The following is a 23,604-nucleotide window of genomic DNA, read 5'->3' as shown; positions in this document are numbered from 1 at the left end:
CAGGCCTTGGACATGCAGGCATGCTTGAGGCTCTGGTCCATGGTGCCAATCCTCAGCGTTAGGCTCCATTTGTGGGTAAATTTATGCATGGCTGGTGGGCTTGGGCGCAGATGGCATGGCTGAGCCTCCCACGGTGAGGACAGCTGGTCCAGGACTAAGGGGAGCCAGGGCTGGTCTCACCACACAGAGTCTGAGATGGAGGCAGGACGGCCAGCTAGAGCCACTTGGCCATAGAGCGACAGAAGACCAGGGTGGTGGTAAGGTGTCAGCCCACTGCAAAGTGGTTACAGCTCAGAGATCCATCAATGCTCACGGGCAAGACATGAGGGGCAGGACCTCAAGGAGTGGCAGTGGGAAGTGACTGACGCAGGAGGACAAGCAAATGATTATATTAAGAATTTCTCATTTGGCCCTGACTGGGTTGCTCAGTGGATCGAGTGTCTCCCTGGCACATCAAGGTTGTGGGTTTGATATCCGGTCAAGGCATGCACGAGAAGCAATCAGTGAATGCACAACTAAACGGAACAACTAAATGGAACGAGTTAATGCTTCTCTCTCTCTCTCTCTCAAATCAATGGAAAACTTAAAAAATAAATAAAGAATTCCTTGTCCAACAAAAACATGGACAAAAGCCATGGATAGGCATTTCATCAACAAAGAAACAGCTGCACTAACCATCAGGCAGAGAAGGCTCACCTCCTCGGCAACCAGGGAACCGTAAACCACGGGTAGAGAAAACTGTGTCCCAGCCTCCTGTGGCAGAAGGACCAAGGCTCTGACAAGGCAGGGCTGGCGAGGCTGGGGACCCGAGGTTTCAAACACAGCCACGGGGACGGAACCTGGACGTTCACCTGCCTGGCCGCTCAGGAAACAGCTGGGGTTCGTAACTTCCTTCAGATAAAGGTTTCTTGGCTGTGACTATGGCTGTAGGAGCTGGCTGGGAGCTCAGCCGGTTAGAACAGCGTCCCAAAACACCAAGGTTGTGGGTTTGATCCCCGGTCAGAGCACATATGGGAAGCAACCAACGAATGCACAACTAAGTGGAACAACAGATAATGTTTCTCTCTCTCTCTCTCCCCCTCCTTCCTCTCTCTCTCTCTAAAATCAATTAAAAAAAAAAAGCCTGCATCATCTTTACTGCAGGTTGGAAACCCAACCCTCACTCAATCAGCCTTGCTATGTGCTTGGTGGACTTGGGCATCTCCAGGTGCAGGAGCACCTCATCCCACTGGACGAAGGGCAGACACGGTGACCAGGTGGGGGCTGGCTCTGAGCCCGCAGCCTTCGGGAAGGTGTGGGGGACACAGACGCAGAGTCCCCAGGAAGTGCTGGGGGTGGGGGAAGATGAAACTCGGGGATTTTCTGGATGAAATAAGAAGCCAGAACAGATGGCCATTGTCCGGCTCCATGGAGAGACCACAAGTGACCTAAGGGGCGCTTGAAAGAGCACACCTGTTCCCCACAGCAGCTGGGAGGAGAGCCCTGATCGGAGGCCTTGTGAGCACAGCTGGCCCTGCCAAGCTGAGGGCAACTGGGGGAGGCCCTCACGCCCACTGTGGCTGAGGACAGGCCACCCCCCCTGCTGTCTATGAGCAGAGCTGGCCCTGCCGAGCTGAGGGCAACTGGAAGAGGCCTTCACACCCACTGTGGCCAAACTACGGCCTCCTCAGACCTCTTTATCACACAGCTGATCTGCTTCCCAACGGTTCTATTTCTAGGGGTCCTATTCCTTTTCATATTGTTGGGCTGGGATTTCAACTCTTATGTCCAACAAACACCCCCCTCCAAAGAAAGACAAACACCCCCCCCGGGTTTATGTGCCTGGTCATCACTCAGCCCTGGGATGTGGAAGGCACGGGCGACCAGCAAGTAACACCATCCAGGGCAAGGCTACACCCCTGAGATGGGCACAACTACCTCCATGATGCCAGGGCAGCGCCTGTCACACCCAGGAAGAGGGTGCAGCGATGCCTAGATGGTCCGAGGACACAGACACTTTGGGGGTTCTGGGGACCATGTGGGAGCGCTGGTTCTGCAGGTTAGAGCTTCCTAGGGGCTGGGAAGGCCCCAGAGTATTATTTTTAAGGCCAAGAGCAGCAACAAGTTGTGGAGGGCTACTGAGCTGACTGGTAACCCCGAGGTTGGGACACTGTGCCCTTGGAACCCAACACCAACACAATTTTCTACCCCCGAGGAGACAAAAGGTCCAGAATATACAGCAGGTGCAGGCTTCTCTGCAGCTTGGATGAGGGGACCTCTTTAGACTGTGCAAGAACACACTTGCTTCCAGCCACACAAATCCAAGAGAATGTCACTGGAGGCTTCAGCGCATACCAGCTGGGCCCTGGGTCTGGCCCATGGAGAGGGCACCCTCAGCTCCAGTTTCTCCAAGGTCCCCATCGGCCTGATGCCTGTCAGTCCTCTTTCCTCCTGGGTAGAAAGGGGCAGATCAGCCACGACGTCAGGCAGCTTCTGCACAGCACAAGGAGTTCTCAGCAGTGTCCACTGATTTGGTCCCAAACGTACTGGAACATCCCCCCAGGCCCAAAGTGAGGAACAGTTCACATAGTAACCGGCCTTTTTAATTTTAATTATTTATTAATTTGAGAGAGAGAGAGAGAGAGAGAGAGAGAGAGAGACAGAAACATTAATCTGTTTCTGTATGTGCCCTGACCAGGGATCAAACCAGCAACCTTTGCATATCAGGATGATGCTCTAACCAACTGAGCCATCCAGCCAGGGCAGTAACCAGCCTTTTTCCCTCAGGTTTGTCGGCACAGGGAAAGACACAGACAGACTGAGGATCTATCCCAGAGCACAAGATAGAAAGGACGCAGGCCTCTCCAAACACAAAAGGACCGTTTGCTCCCAAGGACTTCACTGGGACACTTAGAAAAATATGAATCAAGTTCACTGATCAGATAACAGTACCAGATCTTGCTGGTTTCCTGATTTTAATCACTGCTCTGGGTTGGCAAGAGTGCCCTTGTTTCTGGAAAATGATACTGAGGGGGCATCCTGTCTGCACCTTGTTTTTAGGAGGATGGTAAAATGAGAGAGAGAGAAGGAAGCTATAAGGTGGGCAAATAGTAACAGTTGCAGGTCTGGAAAAAGGGTAATATTCTTGAACTGTTGTGTGTCAATTTTAAGCTGTAAGAGGAAAAAAAAAAAAGCCGGCCCTGCAATGTCTGAACGGTCCTCTTTCTCCTGGCCCAGAACCAGGCAAAGGGGCTGGCCATCTGAGGACACTGTCCTCAGTCCCCCGCGCCCTCAGCATGTCCCCCCGCCTGGCAAGGCCGCTCCCATCTGCTCTGCCTGCCCCAGCCTTGGCCAGACCAGCAGCTCAGGGGCTCTTCGCCCGCCCGAGCCTCCCAGTCTCCAGGGCCCATCCTCAGCACACACCTCCCGCGTGGGCCCTGGAACAGACCAGCCAAGGCAGAATCAGCCCCAGCTTCTCTCCCCTCACCAGAGGCTCCTGTGTCTCTCCTCTCTCCCTAGTCTAGAAGAAGAAGGACACTTTCTTGCTTCCCAGGATCCGGCCCCTTTCCTATGCACCAACTCCAGGCTCTACTTAACCATCATTTTCCCCAGCACCACCCCCTCAGCTGGCTCAGGGCTCTCCGAACAGCCTTGCTTCCCCCTCCGCCACCTCTGTCACCAGGCAGCCCCCGACCCACAGTCCTGCCCACGGATTCCCTCTTTCGCACTGTGACAGCTGGCTTTCCTGCTCCGCCTGAGGTCGCAGTGTCAAAGCCAGGAGTTAGAATGGGAGACACGGGTTGCAGTTTCTACTCCACACCTTAAGACCTGGGGGATTCTCAGCACATTTCCAGAACGTGTGGGAAGTGTCCGTGCTGGCTTGGCATGAACTGTAACATATGACCCCTCTACCTTTCTTTCTCCCCACTTTTTTTTTTTTTTTTTTCTGAAGCTGGAAACGGGGATAGACAGTCAGACAGACTCCCGCATGCGCCCGACCGGGATCCACCCGGCACGCCCACCAGGGGGCGACGCTCTGCCCATCAGGGGGCGATGCTCTGCCCCTCCGGGGTGTCGCTCTGTTGCGACCAGAGCCACTCCAGCGCCTGGGGCAGAGGCCAAGGAGCCATCCCCAGCGCCCGGGCCATCTTTGCTCCAATGGAGCCCTGGCTGCGGGAGGGGAAGAGAGACAGAGAGGAAGGAGAGGGGGAGGGGTGGAGAGGCAGATGGGCGCTTCTCCTGTGTGCCCTGGCCGGGAATCGAACCCGTCTTTCTCCCCACTTTGTTTGCCTGTCCCCGAGTTCTCTGTGCAGCCTCCTGGGAGCTGACATGAAATCCACACTGCCTGCTAGCAGCTCCCCAAACTGCACGCCATTGCAGCTCGTTTCTGACTTCGCTTGTCTGGGTTCCACAGCCGCTTGGACATCTCCCCTTGGGCATCCAGCCAGAGCTCCTCAAATTTAACATACCAACCCTTAAGAGTCCCTCATTCATGCTGCGTTTGCCAAAAGGCAGTCACAACAGGTGCTTAAAGCCACCAAGAAATAATAAACTTCCAGGGAAAAATTTTAATATTCCAAAAATGCATCAGAGCAGCTCATCCTGTAGTGTAGAGTTTATTGTGAATCGTAAGGGGTGGAGCACCTCATATTTGCAGCATTGGGCCCTCTGAGGTCTCAATTTGGTGCTCCCTACCAGTGTTTTTCAACTGCCATTAGGCCAGAAATTTCATGCTGGTCAGGGAGAATTAACCACCAAACATCAGGGTAGTTAACTCTTTCATGGACCGGCATAAAATTTCTGGCAGACCAGCACCCATCCGGGGACAGCAGTTGAAAAACACTGTTCCCTATAATCTCCAACAGAAATTCATCATTCTCTCTTCACCCCCAAAAACCCTCATCCCTCCTGAACAGCCTTGAGAATGAGTCACTCAGAGTATCCTCTCTAAAATAATCCTTTTGTCTTCTCTCACATCCCCACATCGGGTTTTTTAAATGTTTATTTTATTTTATTTTATATATTTTTTTTTTTCAGAGAGAGAGAGGGATAGACAGGGACAGACAGACAGGAATGGAGAGAGATGAGAAGCATCAATCATTAGTTTTTCATTGTGCATTGCAACACCTTAGTTGTTCATTGATTGCTTCCTCATATGTGCCTTGACCGCGGGCCTTCAGCAGACCGAGTAACCCCTTGCTGGAGCCAGCGACCTTGGGCTCAAGTTAGTGGGCTTCTTGCTCAAACCAGATGAGCCCGTGCTCAAGCTGGTGACCTCGGGGCCTCGAACTTGGGTCCTCTGCATCCCAGTCTAATGCTCTATCCACTGCGCCACTGCCTGGTCAGGCAAATGTTTATTTTTTTTATTTATTTTTTTAAATATTTTATTTATTGATTTTTAGAGAGAGAGAGAGAGAGAGAGAGAGAGAAGGGGGAGGAGCAGGAAGCATCAACTCCCATATGTGCCTTGACCAGGCAAGTGCAGGGTTTCGAACCGGCGACCTCAGTGTTCTAGGTCGACGCTTTATCCCACTGCGCCACCACAGGTCAGGCCAGGCAAATGTTTATTTTATTTATTTTAGAGACAGAGAAATGGAGAGAGAGACAGACAGACAGACAGGCAGGCAGGAACATTTATCTGTTCCTGTATGTGCTCTGACCAGGGATGCAAATGGCAACCTCTGTGCTGCAGGACGATGCTCTCACCCACCAAGCTATCCGGCCAGGGCTCCACATTGGGTTTTTAAATCTTGACCCTTTTCCTGCCCCAAATCCTCACATTCTCCCTCTCTCTCCACCAGCCATGTCCAGTCCTGCTGGCTTTGGTCTGCAACACATCATTGCCTCCTAGCCAAGCCCACACACCCTGTACTCAGCCGTGGGTTACACCCATGTACCAGGTGTCCCCAAAGCAGAGTAGAGGCATCGCACTCCTATTTTCACAGCTCTAGAGATTCCCTCTTGACTCAAGTGCAAACTCCTCCCTGTAAGTCAAGGCCTACCCCATGAGTCTAACTGCCTTCCACTCTGTTGTTCATCACCCCCTCAGAGATCCTGGTTTCCAGCCCAACTAAACTAGCCATCTGGGAACAAATGTTCCTTCTGCCCAAAATAACCTACATCCATCTCCACCTGTTGAAATGTGTCCTTGAAGGGTTATTCAATAAATAGTACTGAGACAATTGGTCATTTGAAGGAAATATTTTGGATTCTCCACTTCATACCATACACCATAATATTTTCCAGAAAGACTAGAGTTAAATATAAAATATAAATGATATAATCACATATATTTTAAAAATCAAGACTAAAAAGTCCAGTCTGAGTGTCTGGAACGCTGTCACTGGTTCAAAACTCTGGGTTTGCCGGGTCAAGGCACATATGACAAGCAAGCAATGAACAACTAAAGTGAAGCAACTATGAGCTGGTATTTTTCGTGACCCTTCTCCCCAGGTAAAATCAATAAATAGAGTATTTTAAAAAGAAAAGGGCCTCCTGACCAGGGGATGGTTCAGTGGATAGAGTGTCAGAGTGGGACGCAGAGGACCCAGGTTCAAAACCCCAAGGTCGCAGGCTTGAGCATGGGCTCACCAGCTTGAATGTGGGGTCACTGGCTTGAGCGTGGATTCATAGACATGACCCCATGGTCGCTGGCTTGACCCCAAAGGTCACTGGCTTGAAGCCCAAGGATAACTAGGTCATGATAGCTCCTCCCAAGGCCTTTCTGATTCATGTATGTTAATGTCTTTGCCATAAATTGTATCACATTGAAATCTTACCACAAGCCTGGGAGATAAGTACTTTTGAAACAGACTTACTTAACTGGCTGAGATCACAGAACTAGTACGGGACTCAGACCCAGGTTATGTGACTGTTATCCCATAGAAAGCCTTGCTTTTTTTTTTTTTTTTTTTTTTTTAACAGAGACAGAGAGAGAGTCAGAGAGAGGGATAGATAGGGACAGACAGACAGGTACGGAGAGAGATGAGAAGCATCAATCATCAGTTTTTCGTGGCAACACCTTAGTTGTTCATTGATTGCTTCTCATATGTGCCTTGACCGTGGGGCTACAGCAGACCAAGTAACCCCTTGCTTGAGCCAGCGACCTTGGGTCCAAGCTGGTGAGTTTTGCTCAAACCAGATGAGCCCGCGCTCAAGCTGGCAATCTTGGGGTCTCGAACCTGGGTCTTCCGCATCCCAGTCCCATGCTCTATCCACTGCGCAACCGCCTGGTCAGGCGAAAGCCATGCTTTTTACTTTTTAATCCATTCCTGTTTCTGCACGTCACACGAAACATGGATTCTTCTGAATTAACAGGGAAAGTGGTTGTCAGGGCCTGTGCATTGAGTGTCGATGAAAGCGAAGCCCTTCCCTACGCGCTGCGTCCCCGTAACGTCCTAGTTCAGGCCTTCATCACCCTTTCCCTGCGTTGTAATAAAGACGAGGGCAATGACGTTTCCACATTACGCGAAGTCTCCCTGCGAACCAAAGCCGAATCCACCTTTATTGTGCACTCACCATACCTTAGGGACCATGCTAACCATTTCCCAAAGATTATTACCCGACAGTCCCATCAAGGCGGCTTTGTTTTGGTTTGCGTGCAGATGATTCTCATGTCCGTCCTTGAACGCCTCTTTAAAAGTACCAGTATTAACAACGGTGTGCAGGTACAACTTGTGTGCAATAAGTGCACTTACTTAAAGCGTACGCTTCAATGAGTTCTGGCACATCTACGAAGACGTAACATCCTCTGCACCCCGACGGTGCTGCTGCGCCCTGCAGAGCTTCCTAGCCCAACCTGGGGCCCTTTTCCGTGACGTCACTTCTCTGCGCCCTCCGCCGCCGCGCGCGGCGCTGCAGGCCGCGAGGACATGGTGGGCGTGGTGGGTGCTGTCACGCGGGCGCGCGCCGGAAGCAGGTGCGCCCCGGACGGAAGTGGCGGGGCGGGGCGCGGGGGCGATGGGGGGCGGCGGCCGGCGATGAGCGGCCGGAGTGAGTGAGCGGGACGGCGGCGAGGCTGGGGGGCCCCGGAGAGCGAGCCGCAGGGCGGAGGACAGGGGCGCGAGCGCGGCAGGCGGCGGGCGGCGGCCAGGGCGCGGCGGCAGCAGCGGCCAGGGCGCGGCGGCCGAGAAGATGGCGGACGGCGACAGCGGCAGCGAGCGCGGCGGCGGCGGGCCCGGCGGCTTCCAGGCTGCGTCCCGCGGCGGCGGCGAGCAGGAGACGCAGGAGCTGGCCTCGAAGCGGCTGGACATCCAGAACAAGCGCTTCTACCTGGACGTGAAGCAGAACGCCAAGGGCCGCTTCCTGAAGATCGCCGAGGTGGGCGCGGGCGGCTCCAAGAGCCGCCTGACGCTGTCCATGGCGGTGGCGGCCGAGTTCCGCGACTACCTGGGCGACTTCATCGAGCACTACGCGCAGCTGGGCCCCAGCAGCCCCGAGCAGGTGGCGGCGGCGGCGGCGGCCGAGGAGGGCGGCGGGCCGCGGCGCGCGCTCAAGAGCGAGTTCCTGGTGCGCGAGAACCGCAAGTACTACCTGGACCTCAAGGAGAACCAGCGCGGCCGCTTCCTGCGCATCCGCCAGACGGTCACGCGCGGCGGCGGCGGCCCCGCGCCCGGCGGCCTGCAGAGCGGCCAGACCATCGCGCTGCCCGCGCAGGGCCTCATCGAGTTCCGCGACGCGCTGGCCAAGCTCATCGACGACTACGGCGGCGACGACGACGAGCTGTTGGCGGGCGGCCCGGGCGGCGGCGGCGCGGGGGGGCCCGGGGGCGGCCTGTACGGGGAGCTGCCGGAGGGCACCTCCATCACGGTGGACTCGAAGCGCTTCTTCTTCGACGTGGGCTGCAACAAGTACGGGGTGTTCCTGCGCGTGAGCGAAGTGAAGCCGTCCTACCGCAACGCCATCACCGTCCCCTTCAAGGCCTGGGGCAAGTTCGGGGGCGCCTTTTGCCGGTATGCGGATGAGATGAAGGAGATCCAGGAGCGGCAGAGGGATAAGCTTTACGAGCGACGCGGCGGCGGGGACGAGTCTGAGGGCGAGGAAGTGGATGAGGATTGAAACACGCAGCTTCCCCCGGACGGGCCTCCCACCCCACCTCCGTCCCCTTGGCTCAAGAGCCCCCTCTTTCCTGCTCATCCTCAGTGAGCTAGTGGAGGGGGGAGCAAGGGAGACCCACGGGAGAAAACAAAATTCAAAATAATGTAGTTAATGACAAGAAATAACCATAAGAGAACAGTGACGGGCGATCAGAAAAAAGCAGTCAAGTTCCAAGGAGCTGACAGCAACCTGCAAAGAGGACAACAGCGTCTCTTCACCTGAGCAAGAATCCCAGTGCCTGTGGTTTCCCAGCTGAGGTTCCTAAGCCCATCAGGACAGCCCTGGTGGGAATAGGTCCTTGCAACCAAGGGACACTTCCGAGTTAGCAGACCCCTTGATAACCGCTGAATTTGTGTTGTACTTGGGAACCTGGTCCAGAGATCTCCAGACCTCACTGTTGCAGTGTCTATCTCTTCACCTCCGTTGAAATCAGTATTTTGAATCTAGGTCTTCGTGGAATTCTTCAGAAGAGAGAGAGGCCTTTGCAGTTACCCAGTTCTGTGGGTACAGGTTTCATGAAAAGGAATGCAACGTTAAATACCCATGGACAGGGAAAAATAGGAATTCAAGAAGTCACTGGGGAATATGGAAACAAATTGGATCCATTTTGTTGAAAATGGTTTTGCACGACAGCTGGACCAAGGCCTGTGTCTTTTCTTTGTAGAATCGTTTTGGGGGATGCAAATGGATCAGATGTTAATCCTTGAACTGGAATTGGTTACTAAAATATTACACAAGTTGGCAAATTTTTTTGAGGATGAAAGAGCAGTTTTACCTTGGGGGTTGCTGAGATAGGCACAAGAAAAAATCTGGCATAAAGCACAAGGAAAAAACTTTTGAGTGGATTGGTTGCTGCTCTCTAAAGTTCTTCCCCTGATCTCTTAAACCTGGAGGTCATTACCAAGAAATGGCTTAGGTATGAACGAGAGCCAGATCCCTGTGGCTCCACCATGTGAGCTAGTGAATTATGGCTAATTCGGCTGTTTCCGCCACTGGTTGGCTGGATTTTAAACCATAAAACTTGAAAAAGGAACAGTGTGGCTACAAGCCTGAGCTTTAATGGAATGTATGTCTCACGGAAAAGTTGGAAATAACCAAAACTGAAGTAAGTCTTCCTCTACCTTCAGTTTAATCTGTGGATTTGTTCAAATACTAAAGATCCTCAGGTCCAGAATTCCAGCATCATTTATTCTTTTTTTAAAAAATGTTTAAAACTTGATCCATTGTATCAGTACCTCACAATCAAAGTTGGCAAATGATGGATGTGCGAATCAAGCAAGCAGAGTGCCCTTTGGAAACATCCATCTGAAAGGAGCCGAAGTGAACGTGAATATGCTCACTATATCATGGAAGCATTTTTATACCATCTTGAAATTTCAACAAAACTGGCTTTTGCCAGTTTATCCAGCTGTCTTTCAAGAATAAAAGTTGGGGTTTTCAAGGATCGCCTCTAATATATTTTAAATGGATTTTCAGTAGAAATGGTTTTTACTAATCAAGTTAATCTCACCCCATCAAAAGGTATTTCTAGAAATGTCATAGACCTAGGATTGAATGGGAGCTGTGTTCTTTCCAAAGTTTTTCAGGTATGCTGTGCGACACCTTAACCAGGAGGCGAGTAACCCCACCTCCACAATCTTAGTGTTTTTTTTAACTGCATGACTGCCCTTTATTTGAGCTGCCTTTTAATTTATTGCATACCCTTTTTATTATCTTATTTTGGTATTCAGTATATACAGTCTTTTTGTATTTATTGGGAAGTAAGTAATATACAAAAAGGTCATTTTCATGCATTGTGGCTGAGAGGGAGGGAAATAATCATGTATATAAAATTAGGCTTTTTTTAAAAATTAGACTGTGATTCATAATATTAATCTTAGATTTTAAAAAAAAGTGGAAGAGCCACAAACATTGGTGCCCTTTTCAGACAATTTCTCTACTCTCATCATCCACAGTAGACTTTTTAAACAGATTTTTTTTAAAGCTTTTCTTTTTTAAAAATTTTTCTCCGTTGCAAAGAATGTTTCCTAAATTGTATGGGAGCAATAGTATTTTCGATGTTTTAATGACATCTGTATACTTGTACTGTATTTTGTACTACAAGGCAGCTGTTTTCAATGATGTCCTGCTGTATTTACTTATGTGTTTTGAGTGTTTTATTTCTTTGCTGCGGAGAACAAATCCCTAAATAGTTTTAGTAAAGGAGCTGAGAAACTAGCTTTAGGTTTGTAGAAACTGTTTAAGTTTCAAACTCTGAGGCAGCAATGAAAATTAAGGTTGCAGCTATTAGTTGATTGCTGTAACTTTTTCATTTTTAAATGTACAATTCCTGTATAGACCAAGTTTTTTTGTTGTTGTTTTTTTGTTTTGTTTTTTGCTTCAGTGGTGGTTCTGTTGCTCAGCTGCAGTGAGCCAGTTCAGTTTTGCAAAGGTGCGGTACCTCTCCTTTTTAAGGGGTTGGTTTATTCTTTTCTGTTCTTTTTATTTGGCTGAATTGCAGTACCTAGCCTTGCCTTTCTATTCTGTAGAAATGACAGGGTCTTCACAGTCCTCACCAGTGGCTACTAAGCTATAATTAGCTGAATAGAAAGAATGTGGAAGTGGTCTGAGGCATATAGAGTATATGCCAAGAACACTACCATATATGGAATCAGCTTTGGTTACCAGAGAAATTTTCTTAGTCATTAGACCATATAACAGTAATATATCATATGTAAATCTTTAGATATCAATTTGAGAATCCTCCAAAAAAAGGAGTAAAGAATGCATAAGCTATGTGTTGGAAAAGTAATTTATATTAAAATTTTGACCTGCCTATGTAAGATTAAGTGGTAAATGTCATAGTGGTGGGTTTTAAGTCTTAACCAATCTCAAAGGTTTGTTTCTCCTGCAGGGGTGGTTGTTGGCCTCTCTTCCCACTGTAGGATGTGGATTGATTGTAGCATTTCACTGATCCTCATTCCAGTCACTAGGGACAATAGAAATCTGCAAAGCCCGGAGACTATACTTTTGATGTGTGGTTTACTAATGGGCTATCCTTTAGAACTCAGTCATAGATAGTGCTTATTAAAGGAAATAATCTTTGTTAAATCCAGGCAGAAAATGTTTTGTTTTCAACCACAGCAGTGAACAGTGATTTAGGGCTTGTTTTTGACTTTGGCAAACATCCCCGCTAATGACATGTTCAAAACCATCATATTCCTGAGAAGTAGGGAAGTAAAATTTCTTTACTGTTAATTGGTAGAAAATTTGTTTCTCAAACTATTGCAGTTACAAAAGTGAGAATTACACAATTTTAGGAACAGAATTGAAAGAGCAATAAGCTCTCACAGTTCCCTTCTGGTTTCTATTGTCCCTACCTGTCATTCACGTAGAACCGTAGTTCTAGTCAGCAGAGGAAGTTGTCAGTGCATATGCTGCACAGAACAAAGTGCAAATCTGGATGGCACCAAAAATCAAAGCGAAAACCAAACCAAAACCCAGACACCCTATGTTACTATGGGAGGCATGTAGGTGGTACAAATGACTGTAGCTGTGATACAGACACAGCTATTTGTCAAGTCACTTTCCATAATATTTACTGCAAAATGATTGAGAAGCCTTTGGTGCAGGCAGCCGTTAACCTGCTTCCTTAGTGACCTCTCTATTACTTTGCAATAAATTGCAGGTCTTTTACGAGATTCAAGTTTCATTTTCTCAAAACAAAACAATTATCCTGTCTTACCTGAAAATGCAGGGTTGTGAGCAGAAGAGGCTGGTTATAATAATGCCCTCATATTGAGTGGTCTGTAAATGGCTGCACACTTCAGGCACTGTAGTTGCTGAGGATGCTTTGTTAAATGTGACCTTGACTGGCTTTACAGGGGGGTAGATTGATCTACACAAGGTATTAAAAGGTGACAATTCATTTGCATCTACCTTACCTTGAGGTGGATGAAATTAAGGAGAAGCTTGAGTGTGTATGCTATGCACATAAGTATTCTTCACTGTAAATTTTGTTTTCATTTTTAACTCAATTATGGTACTTTGTCCAATGCACAACTGATCTCTCAGTAGATATTCATTTGAAAATAGTGTGGCCTTGATCGGTGAGAAGGGGAAGGAGAGAAGTGACTTTTTGCTTATGTAAAAATGACTCGTTTGTCTAGAGTCATTCTGCAGCACTCTTAGTATCTAATGTGTTTGTGATTAGTCTCCTTTTTGATTGGGGAAATTTAATGGTTTTGACCCTGGAGTTATTAAGTTGTCTTCTATTTTTAGGAAGTATAAGAATTGCTCTGATAAGTACAAAGTTGACTGCTTTGATGTCCAATCTCAGGTTTTAGAATACACGAACAGGTGTGAAATCCCAGTTAACTCTTAAACAGTTTCAATGTAGTACACCCAAAAGTCACCTGTGTAAGGCCTGTTCAGAGAGCAGAGCCTCCCATCATTTTGGTCCTTTTCCGTTTTGCACTTGAGAAAGAGTGGAGTGATTTTTACAATGTATGTTGCCATTTTAACCTTGACATATTTCTTAAGATAAAGCACTTTTTGATTATGGAGTCTTTGTGATGTGGGTCATGGTTTCTCAGGCTCCCTAGATCATCTGCTCATGAATATTACTCTAACTCTGTGTATGAAGATTAGAAATCTTTGCTAATGTTAGAAAGTTTGTATTGATCCAGAATTTTGCTAGCTTCCAATGGATGGGACAGTGAACAATGCTGCATTCACCGTTTATAAGTTACTTTCCCTTGCGCCTTAAGGTAACTTTTTTTGTCAACAACAGCACTGAATGAAGTAAATGAATGAGATTCAGTTTTCAGGGTTAGTTTTAGAGTACTGTAAACCAATTAGATGTCTTCCTAAACAGTTATTATTCCCATTGAATAAACTGAACTGTGGGTGGGGCTGGGGGAGGGGGGAGATAGTTTGTAGAAAAGAAAAAAGGAAAAAAAGAGCCACATTTACCTTAAGAAATGTATAGACAAAAAAGAAAAAAGTACGTGTTGATGCCCTGTTTGAAATTCCAAATATAAGGTAGATATGGCAAATTATAACTTTGTTTCCCTTTTTTTTAAAATTTTTTATTGATTTGAGAGAGAGGGGAAGAAAGGGAGAGAGAGAAACATTGATTCGTTGTTCCACTTACTTCTGTATTCATTGGTTGATTTCTTGTATGTGCCCTGACCAGGGATGGAACCTCAAACCTGTGAACTTGGCCTGTGGAGACGATGTTTTAACCAGCTGAGCTACTTGGCCAGGGCTTGTTTCCCATTTTTAATCTAGAAAAGCAGTCATCACTTTTCAAATGTTAGACCCCAGATAGACACTTTTTTGGTGGGCCGGGGCAGGGGGTGTTGAAACCATTTTATTGAGGGGCTTTGGGGAGGATCAAAGGGCTGGGAGGACAAGGAGATCCCAGGTCCTCAACTTGGTTGGGACCCCCTTCCCAGCTTCACAGACACCAAACAAGCCAGAGAGGCTCTTGAATGGTGAGTTCTCTTGCTTCAGCTGACTTTGCTATTTGGTTAAAGTCACTGTTCTTAGTCCTCGGTCCTAAAACTCAGTTTTATTACTGATGAATTTATAAGATTCCTATTTGAACAAATGTGGTCTGGTTGTCAGTAACAAAAGTTAAATTTGGAAAGTGAAAAAAATAATAAAATTGCATCGTGAAAGCCTATCATTCTAGTAATTTTTGATTGGCATCTGTACCTCTGATCCAAGTAAAACCTTTATGAATGTATTTTATATTTCCTAATAAAATAGGGAATATGTCATCAATGTAATTACCTTTTTCATAATCTTTTCATTTGAAAATCTAACTCATGCCTCTTGAATTAGACATTCCAGCTGGGACAGGCAAAACCATGTTAGAGGAGCAGCAAATGCCATCTGGGTAGTTTCACTGTTCAATAGGACTTCTAATAAAGGGAGGACACAGCTTTATTTGAAGCTCAAGTGTTACCATTTTTCCCATATGTGATTCTATCAAATGGTTTAATAAAAGAGATTTTTACTGTACTTGTAATTAATGTAAGATTTTGAGTCTAGGAGCAAATTTCATTTATCCTATCTTATATGTAAGTATTCCACTGACGCAGATAAGAGAGAGCTGGTTATATCTTTAGTATGATGAGACATGGGCTCAGAGTATTGGTGAAACGGTGATAGGCTTGTCCAAGGTCACTGTCCACTAGCATATTGCAAAAGACAGTTGTTTTTTTTTATCCTGCCTTCAATAATTTTAATGAAACCTTTCAAGAAACTTGATTTAGATCACCCCTCATTCCTTAAAGGCAAAAGTTCATCCTCAGCCTTACCCTGTGTCACAAGATCAGGCTGATTCTAAAAAATCTTTATATTTAGGAGTAACAGGGCAAGTAATATTTTCCCCCCCTTTTTTTAAATTTTTTAATTTTTTTATTTTATTTTCCCCCTTTTAAAATTGCTTTATTCAGGGACATATAAACTGCAGGGAGAGTCCTAAGAAAATTTAAAAACAGGATTATATCACTAAGCACATGTGTAGGGACTTGGGAGTCTTGTTTTCAATCTCAGATGAGACTTGGACCCTTTTCCCTCAGCCTGTATGTCCCCTCTGCACAAAAGCTCTCTGGATCCCTAGGAGGTAATAGATTGGGCAAGTGCAGGAACATTTTCAGTCAGAGCAGGGCATACTTATAAAGAGGAGGCAGTTTTGCGTGTTATGATAGTAGGCAAATATATTTGAGTTTTTTCAATGATTATCATTTGAATAAGATTGTCATTGTATTTTGACTTTTTCTAAAGTTTTAGGGAAATTAGGGATTTATGTTACCTTTCGCACCTTCATGCTGGTATTTTTCCATGATTATTTTAAAAAGTCCATTCTGAGATGTTTCCAATTGTATCTACCAGGGCTTCCTTAAAGTAGGTTCTTCATTCCCAAGTGAGGCTGATGTCCTCTTGGTATAGAATCTGCAGGCGTCAATTTAATGAAATAAAACCAAATCTTGACAGCAGGAGACAGAGCTTCCTGATCTAAATAGATGTACAACTAGAGTTTAGATTGGAAGTTACTTTAAAAGGGGTTTGGGGTGTTATCTTCAGTCTGTGTAAATACCCACATTCTGTGCATTGTAAACCAAGTGTGTGTTCTTATGTGTGATTTTGTAGGATTGACTTCTGCTTCAAGAGAAGCCGCACCTTTAATTTTATAAAGTCCCCTACACCTGTAATCCTATAAATATTTGTAAATAGAACACTAAAATTTGTAGTGGTAGGATCAATTTGGGAATATCTGCTGAGAGACCAAAAAGTTCATTTTTTTTAAGTACCTTGGTTAAAGAATAAAGATTATTACTCTTATTTTTAAAAGAAGAATGCACTTTAACAAACAGCTGCATGGGCAATTCAAACAAATCTGTGAAGTGCAGTACCCATTCAGAAACCATACTTCTTGGAAACCGTTCAAAAGCAGAATCTAGATGGGCTGTTGATCTCACTGCCTGGAGGTTGAAGCTCAGATTGTGGTCAATTTCGAGATGAGCAGGGCTGCTTCAAACAAGTGATGTGAATACAGCCAGAAGCTTCAGACAGGTCTCTAAAATGGTGGGTTCCGTAATTACCACTAACTAGCAAAACTGACAGAAAAACTCATAGGGAAAAAAGTTTTAAGAATTCTTACTGCTGGTGTGTACTCCTTACAATAGCAGAGTTTTGCAAATGGAGTTTTACAGTCTATATTTAAAAAATTGTATGTTTGTAACAAATAAAGTATGCGGAAAAGTGAATGACAGTCTTGTGCTGGTGTCTCTAAGGAATTACCTGGTGACTGGGAGGGCTATGCCACACACCATCTGCTGGGGCTCGTAAATGGGTATGGAATTGGGTGAGTTCCCAGTGAAAAGACAAGACATTGCACATTCCATCTGCCTCTGGGTTCCCACCAGGAGTCTGCAAACTACAGCCCACGGGCTGCATGCGGCCCCCTGAGGCCATTTATCCGGCCAGCCGCACTTCTGGAAGGGGCACCTCTTTCATTGGCGGTCAGTGAGGAGCACTGTATGTGGCGGCCCTCCAACGGTCTGAGGGACAGTGAACTGGCCCCCTGTGTAAAAAGTTTGGGGACTCCTGCCATAGCCCTTCATAGTAAGATCTCTGAGGTCTAAGTTGCAAGTTTCATACTTTGTTGCTTTTCCCAGGCAGGCTACTTGTCCCTTCCTGTAATGTTTTTCTATTTCTGCTGGCTCTTTGGGCCCTGTCATTTCCAGTGGATATAAAGAAACTCTGCTCTCATTGTGTATCATCTACTTCTTATGGAGTAGATTAGGCCAGTGTCATGCCAATATTAAAGGAAAAATAAAAATTGTATGTCCATAGATCCCAGCCATGGTTCCCAATGTTTTTCATCTCAGAAGCCCCTTTACACTCAAAATTTTCTAAAGGGGCTTTTTATCTTTCACAGCTATAATTGATAGCTATCATATTAGAAATTGAAACTTTTTTTAAAGTAAGGGGAAGGGAGACAGATTCTCACATGCGCCCTGACCAGGATCCACCTAGCAAGCTCTACCAGGGATGCTCTATCTGAGGCTGTTGCTCAGCAACTGAGCTAGCATCTCCTGTGTGCCCTGACCAGGAATCAAACCTGAGACATCCACATGCTAGGCCAATGCTCTACCACTGAGCCAACTGGCCAAGGCCTAAGAATTTTTTAAAGATTTTAACTGATTTTACAGAGAGAAAGAAAGGCAGCGGGGGAGGAGTGGGAAGCATCAACTGTTGCTTCTCATATGTGCCTTGATGGAACAAGCCTGGCGTTTTGAACCAGTGACCTCAGCATTCCAGGTCGACCCTTGACCCAGTGTGCCATAGAAGTAGGGCCAGAAATTGGACCATTTTTAAGACAAAAATAAGTATATGTTCCATTTGCTATTAGCAATATCACATAATTTAACCTCTGGACAACACTAAATTTGCAAGAGAATGAAAATGAGCAAGGCCAGTAACAATGTTAGGAAAATAGTTTTGACTTCTCACCGAGAGCCTTGGGGACCTTGGGTATTCTGGATCACCTCCGAGAACCACTGAACTAGACTAGGATGTAAAAGCATGCCTTTCTGGCCCTGGCCAGTTGGCTCAGTGGTAGTGCGTCGGCCTGGCATGCAGGAGTCCCGCGTTCGATTCCCGGCCAGGGCACACAGGAGAAGCGCCTTCTCCACTCCTCCCCCTCTCCTTCCTCTCTGTCTCTCTCTTCCCCTCCCGCAGTCAAGGCTCCAGTGGAGCAAAGTTGGCCTGGGCACTGAGGATGGCTCCATGGCCTCCACCTCAGGCACTAGAATGTCTCTGGTTGCAACAGAGCAACACCCCAGATGGGCAGAGCATCGCCCCCTGGTGGACATTCCGGGTGGATCCCGGTGGGGCGCATGCAGCAGGAGTCTGTCTGACTGCCTCCCCGTTTCCAGCTTCAGAAAAATACAGAAAAAAATAAATTTAAAAGAAGCATGCCTTTCTGAAGATCAGGGATGGAACTGGAGAAGACAGCTTATTAATCTTTTAGTTCCATGTTTTTTTTAAATTGATTTTAGAGAGGAAGGGAAGAAAGAAAAAAAAGGGACGGAAGGATGGAGGGAGGAAACATCGATTTGTTGTTCTACTTATTTATGCATTCCTTGATTTTTTTTTTTTTTTCACAGAGAGAGGGATAGATAGGGACAGACAGGAACAGAGAGAAATGAGAAACATCAGTCATCAGTTTTTCGTTGCAACACCTTAGTTGTTCATTGACTGCTTTCTCATATGTGCCTTGACCACGGGCCTTCAGCAGACCAAGTGACCCCTTGCTCAAGCCAGCAACCTTGGGTTCAAGCTGGTGAGCTTTGCTCAAACCAGATGAGCCCGCGCTCAAGCTGGGGACCTCGGGGTCTCAAACCTGGGTCCTCCACATCCCAATCTGATGGTCTACCACTGCGCCACTGCCTGGTTAGGCCTTGGTTGATTCTTCACTGTGCCCTGATCATGGATCAAAGCTGCAGCCTTGGCGTACCAGGACAATGCTCTGACCAACAGCTACCAGGCCAAGGCCTTCCCATGTTTTCTTTATATTAGAGGGTGTGTGTGTGTGTGTGTCAGAGTCAGAGAGACAGGGACAAACAGGAAGGGAGAGAGATGAGAAGCATCAATTCTTTGTTGCAGCTCTTGAGTTGTTCAGTGATTGCTTTCTCATGTGTGCCTTGACGGAGGGGGCTACAGCAGACTGAGTGACCCCTTGCTCAAGCCAGCAACCTTGGGCTCAAGCCAGCAACCCCACACTCAAAGCTGGTGAGCCTGCGCTCAAGCCGGCAACCTCAGGGTTTCAAACCTGGGTCCTCTACATCCCAGTCCGATACTCCATCCACTGCACCACTGCCTGGTCAGGCTATTAGAGGGTCTTATTATAAAACAATTCCAGTATACCCCCCCCACACACACACACACCCCTACAATCTAGTAGTGTTTCTCAGTGCTGGCTGCAGACACACCGGGGGAGCCTCGGATGCTGACACCCAGGCACCACTCTGACCAACTGGACTTGCATCTTTGGGACACAGAGTATTTTGCTTTTGCCGTGTGAGTCAGGAAGAGAGTCTGTGGGATCTTTTTTTTTTTAATTTTATTTATTTTTTTTTAAGGAGAGAGAGAGGGATAGAGAGAGACAGAGAGAGAGAAGGGGGGAGGAGCTGGAAGCATCAACTCCCATATGTGCCTTGACCAGGCAAGCCCAGGGTTTCAAACCGGCGACCTCAGCATTTCCAGGTCAATGTTTTATCCACTGCGCCACCACAGGTCAGGCGTCTGTGGGATCTTATAGGAAGAGAAAAGGGCTGGGAATCTGCTACAGGAGAAAAATGCAGGGTCACAGAGGACTCGAACACACAACCTTCACCTTGCGCTTGCTATGCCGAGATTACACCATCACTTAAACCCCAAAGTAACTCATTATGAGAAAAGCTAGCAAATGGAATCAAGTGTTGGGTCAGCAGTGCCCTCACTGGGGGAACCGGGGCTTTACTCACACACAGAACCAACCGTTCAGCGTGCATCAGTCACTTGGAAGGCTTCTTACACACCAGTTCCTGAGTTTCTGGTTCAGCTGGTCTGGGTGGAGCCTGAGAAGCTGCATTTCTTCTTTTTTTTAACTTTAAAATATCCTTTTTTTTTAAAGATTCTATTTATTCATGTTTTAGAGGAGAAATAGAGAAGCAGGAAGCATCAACTCCCATATGTGCCTTGACCAGGCAAGCCCAGGGTTTCGAACCAGTGACTTGAGCGTTCCAGGTCGACACGTTAGCCACTGCACCACCACAGGTCAGGCCTAAAATATCCTTTATTTAAATAGTTCAGAACGTTTTAAATATACCTCTCTTTAACAGAGAAAATTCTACTGAAATTGATTGAAATTTCATAATACAAATTTATTTTTAAAATATTTTTGTACTGGCCTGACCTGTGGTGCCATGCAGTGCATAAAGTGTCACCCTGGAATGCTGAGGTTGACAGTTTGAAATCCCGGGCTTGCCCGGTCATGGCACATACGAGAAGCAACTACTATGAGTTGTTGCTTCCTGCTCCTTCAGCTCCCCTTCTCTCTCTCTGTCCTCTCGAAAATCAGTAAGTAAAATCTTTAAAAATAAATATTTTTATACTGCATTGATGTGTTACACTGTACAGGTGTACGGTGTACAGCATGGTGATTTTGTGCACCTGTGGGGTGAAATCTGCAGCGATCTGCAAGGGGAGCGTGGGTGGCTGCACGGAACACTGGGGAAGTTGCATTTCCAGCAAGTTCCCAGGTGGTGCTGATGCTGCTGACCCAAGAACCCCACTTGGTCCCTAACTGCAGAAATCACAAAAGTTCTGGGGAAATGAGTTCAGTGGTCACCAACTGACCAGCTTCAGGAAGCATGCGCCCCTTCAAGGGGCGTGCCCTGGTTCTGCCATGTCCTGCTGAGTGTTTCAGTTCGACGTGAAGCTGTCACTGCAGTTCCCTCTGCAGCCTAACGAGCTCTTCTAAAGCCAGGGCCTCAAAGAATAGGGGTATAGCTTCAGAATTTTGGCATTTTGTGTTAGGTTGTCCCTGACTCTGCCATAAACTAACAGTGTGACTCCAGGCAAGCAAGTACCCCGAACACACAAAAATCGTTAAGCCTACTACCATGTCTCGTTTCCGGGAGAAGACATTAGGATTTAGGGAGACGAGAGCCACCTGGTGGCCAGGATGGAATTATTTATTTATTTATTTATTTTTCCTAAAGATTTTATTGATTTTACAGAGAGGAGTAGGGGGAGAGAGAAGTATCGACTCATAGTTGCTTCACTTTAGTTATTCATTGCTAACTTGTAGTATGTGCCTAGACCAGATAAGCCCAGAGTTTCAAACCGGTGACCTCAGTGTCTCTGGTCAACACTGTATCCACTGTGCCACTACAGACCAGGCTGAAATCTTTAACAACCCTTGTGAGGTCAGATCATTTGGAAATTCATTCATTCCGTTTATTGGGTAGCTGTGTGCCAGGTATGTACTAGGTAGGGAAGATACGGTCCAAATGGAACCGACGGTTAGTGGGTTGAGAGAGAAAATAGTAGAGTTTTTCAGGACTAGGAGGAACTAAGGTACATTAGACTGAAGTACACTTACGGTTCACATGTTCTGGTTTATGTGACCTCAGTCTCCAGGAGGCTACAATGGGTGCAGCTCAAATTTACTAAAGATCTTCCTTTTCAGTAAAACACCTATAAATCTCAAACCCTAAGAAACTACTTCCTCAGCCCCAGGGTGCAAGTGAACCAGCGTAGGTGGGCAGAGGAAGGAGGAGGATTCACTGAGCCCTGGTTTCTGTTCTTTCCATTTTTCCTCTGGCATCACTCACTTTCCAGTTAGGATCTGGGAGGGGTGCGGCCCCATTGCTGGGTGTGTGCCCCAGGCTCTCACAGCTAGTGAGCCCTAGTGCTGGACTCTGACCAGGTCTGGTGGGTGTTCCTTCTCCTTGCCCAAGTCTCCCTCAAGAGGTGACAAACAGATTTTTAATGGAACCTGAGTAAACTAGTCTCCAAAGTTAATAAACAGACCTCAGTCCGAGCAACAGAGAACTTTTTTTTTTTTTGTATTTTTCTGAAGTTGGAAACGGGGAGGCAGTCAGACAGACTCCCTCATGAGCCCGACCAGGATCCACCCAGCATGCCCACCAGGGGGCGATGCTCTGCCCATCTGGGGAGTTGCTCTGTTGCATCCAGAGCCATTCTAGCGCCTGAGGCAGAGGCCATGGAGCCATCCTCAGCGCCCGGGCCAACTTTGCTCCACTGGAGCCTTGGCTGTGGGAGGGGAAGAGAGAGACAGAGAGGAAGGAGAGGGGCAAGGGTGGAGAAGCACCCTTGTGTGCTTCTGTGTGCCCTGGCCGGGAATCAAACCCGGGACTTCTGCACGCCAGGCCGACGCTCTACCACTGAGCCAACTGGCCAGGGCACAACAGAGAACTTATTTGCAGCCTCATTCCTAACCCAGATCTTACTCCTTACAAGACAGCACCACTGAGAGTGTAAAAGTTACACCCCCATGCAAGACGTAACTTCTCTCCTTCTGTGGTGCTTTATGTGGACCTTTAAGTGAGCCCAATTCAGGACTCAAAAATAGTGGCAAACATAAACACACATCTGAACCAGTTCCCTGATCTGCTACATTATGCCACCACAGAAAAGACAACACTCTCATGCTAAGAACCTGATTATGACACATGACGGATCCACAGAACTCTTCAGAACTCTGATGGTTTCTGCAGAAAGGCCTTCAGACTTTTTTTTTTTTTTTTACAGAGGCAGAGATAGATAGGGACAGACAGACAGGAACAGAGAGAGATGAGAAGCAACAATCGTTGCGTGTTGCGACTTCTTAGTTGTTCATTGATGGCTTTCCCACACGTGCCTTGACCGTGGGCTTTCAGCAGACCAAGTAACCCCCTGCTGGAGCCATCGACCTTGGGTCCAAGCTGGTGAGCTCTTTGCTCAAGCCAGATGAGCCCGCGCTCAAGCTGGCGACCTCGGGGTCTCGAACCTGGGTCCTTCCGCATCCCAGTCCAATGCTCTATCCACTGCGCCACCACCTGGTCAGGCCACAGATCTGTTTTAGTCTGTATTTCCCTTTCAGGTAAACAACTTGCATTTAAAATTAATGTCACTAAATGAAATAATTCTCTGCTTAGAATTCATTCAACTAGGTACAGAGATCCAGGTGCCCTTCACTTTTGTGTTATGAAACTATTGTTCAGTTTAAAAATAAAAGAAGTGGTTTTTGTGATACACTATATGATCTACAATGAGTTCTCTTTGTATTAAAAAAAAAAAATCCTGGCCCTGGCCGGTTGGCTCAGCAGTAGAGCATCGGCCTGGCGTGCAGGAGTCCCGGGTTCGATTCCTGGTGAGGGCACACAGGAGAAGCACCCATCTGCTTCTCCACCCTTCCCCCTCTCCTTCCTCTCTCTCTCTTCCCCTCTTGCAGCCAAGGCTCCATTGGAGCAAAGATGGCCC

General features: G+C 47.1%; 2 protein-coding genes across 3 annotated transcripts in view; both read left to right on the top strand.

Annotated features, from left to right (window-relative positions):
* The window catches only part of H2AZ2 (H2A.Z variant histone 2), a 113,295-nt gene that overhangs the window by 70,970 nt on the left and 18,721 nt on the right, over positions 1–23,604 (top strand). The window lies entirely within an intron of this gene.
* Positions 7,974–16,835, top strand: PURB (purine rich element binding protein B). The gene has a single exon (XM_066354254.1). The coding sequence runs from the start codon at positions 8,113–8,115 to the stop codon at positions 9,034–9,036; it is 924 nt and encodes a 307-aa protein (XP_066210351.1). The 5' UTR covers positions 7,974–8,112; the 3' UTR covers positions 9,037–16,835.

The sequence above is a fragment of the Saccopteryx leptura genome, chromosome 12 (genome assembly GCF_036850995.1).
Source record: "Saccopteryx leptura isolate mSacLep1 chromosome 12, mSacLep1_pri_phased_curated, whole genome shotgun sequence".
NCBI lineage: Eukaryota > Metazoa > Chordata > Mammalia > Chiroptera > Emballonuridae > Saccopteryx > Saccopteryx leptura.
The sequence above is the reverse complement of the archived record's forward strand: the minus strand, read 5'-3'. Positions and strand labels throughout refer to the sequence as shown.

Bases quoted from the DNA above. Each gene is read 5' to 3' on its own strand.
- PURB (XM_066354254.1), top strand. From the start codon at position 8,113: ATGGCGGACGGCGACAGCGGCAGCGAGCGCGGCGGCGGCGGGCCCGGC.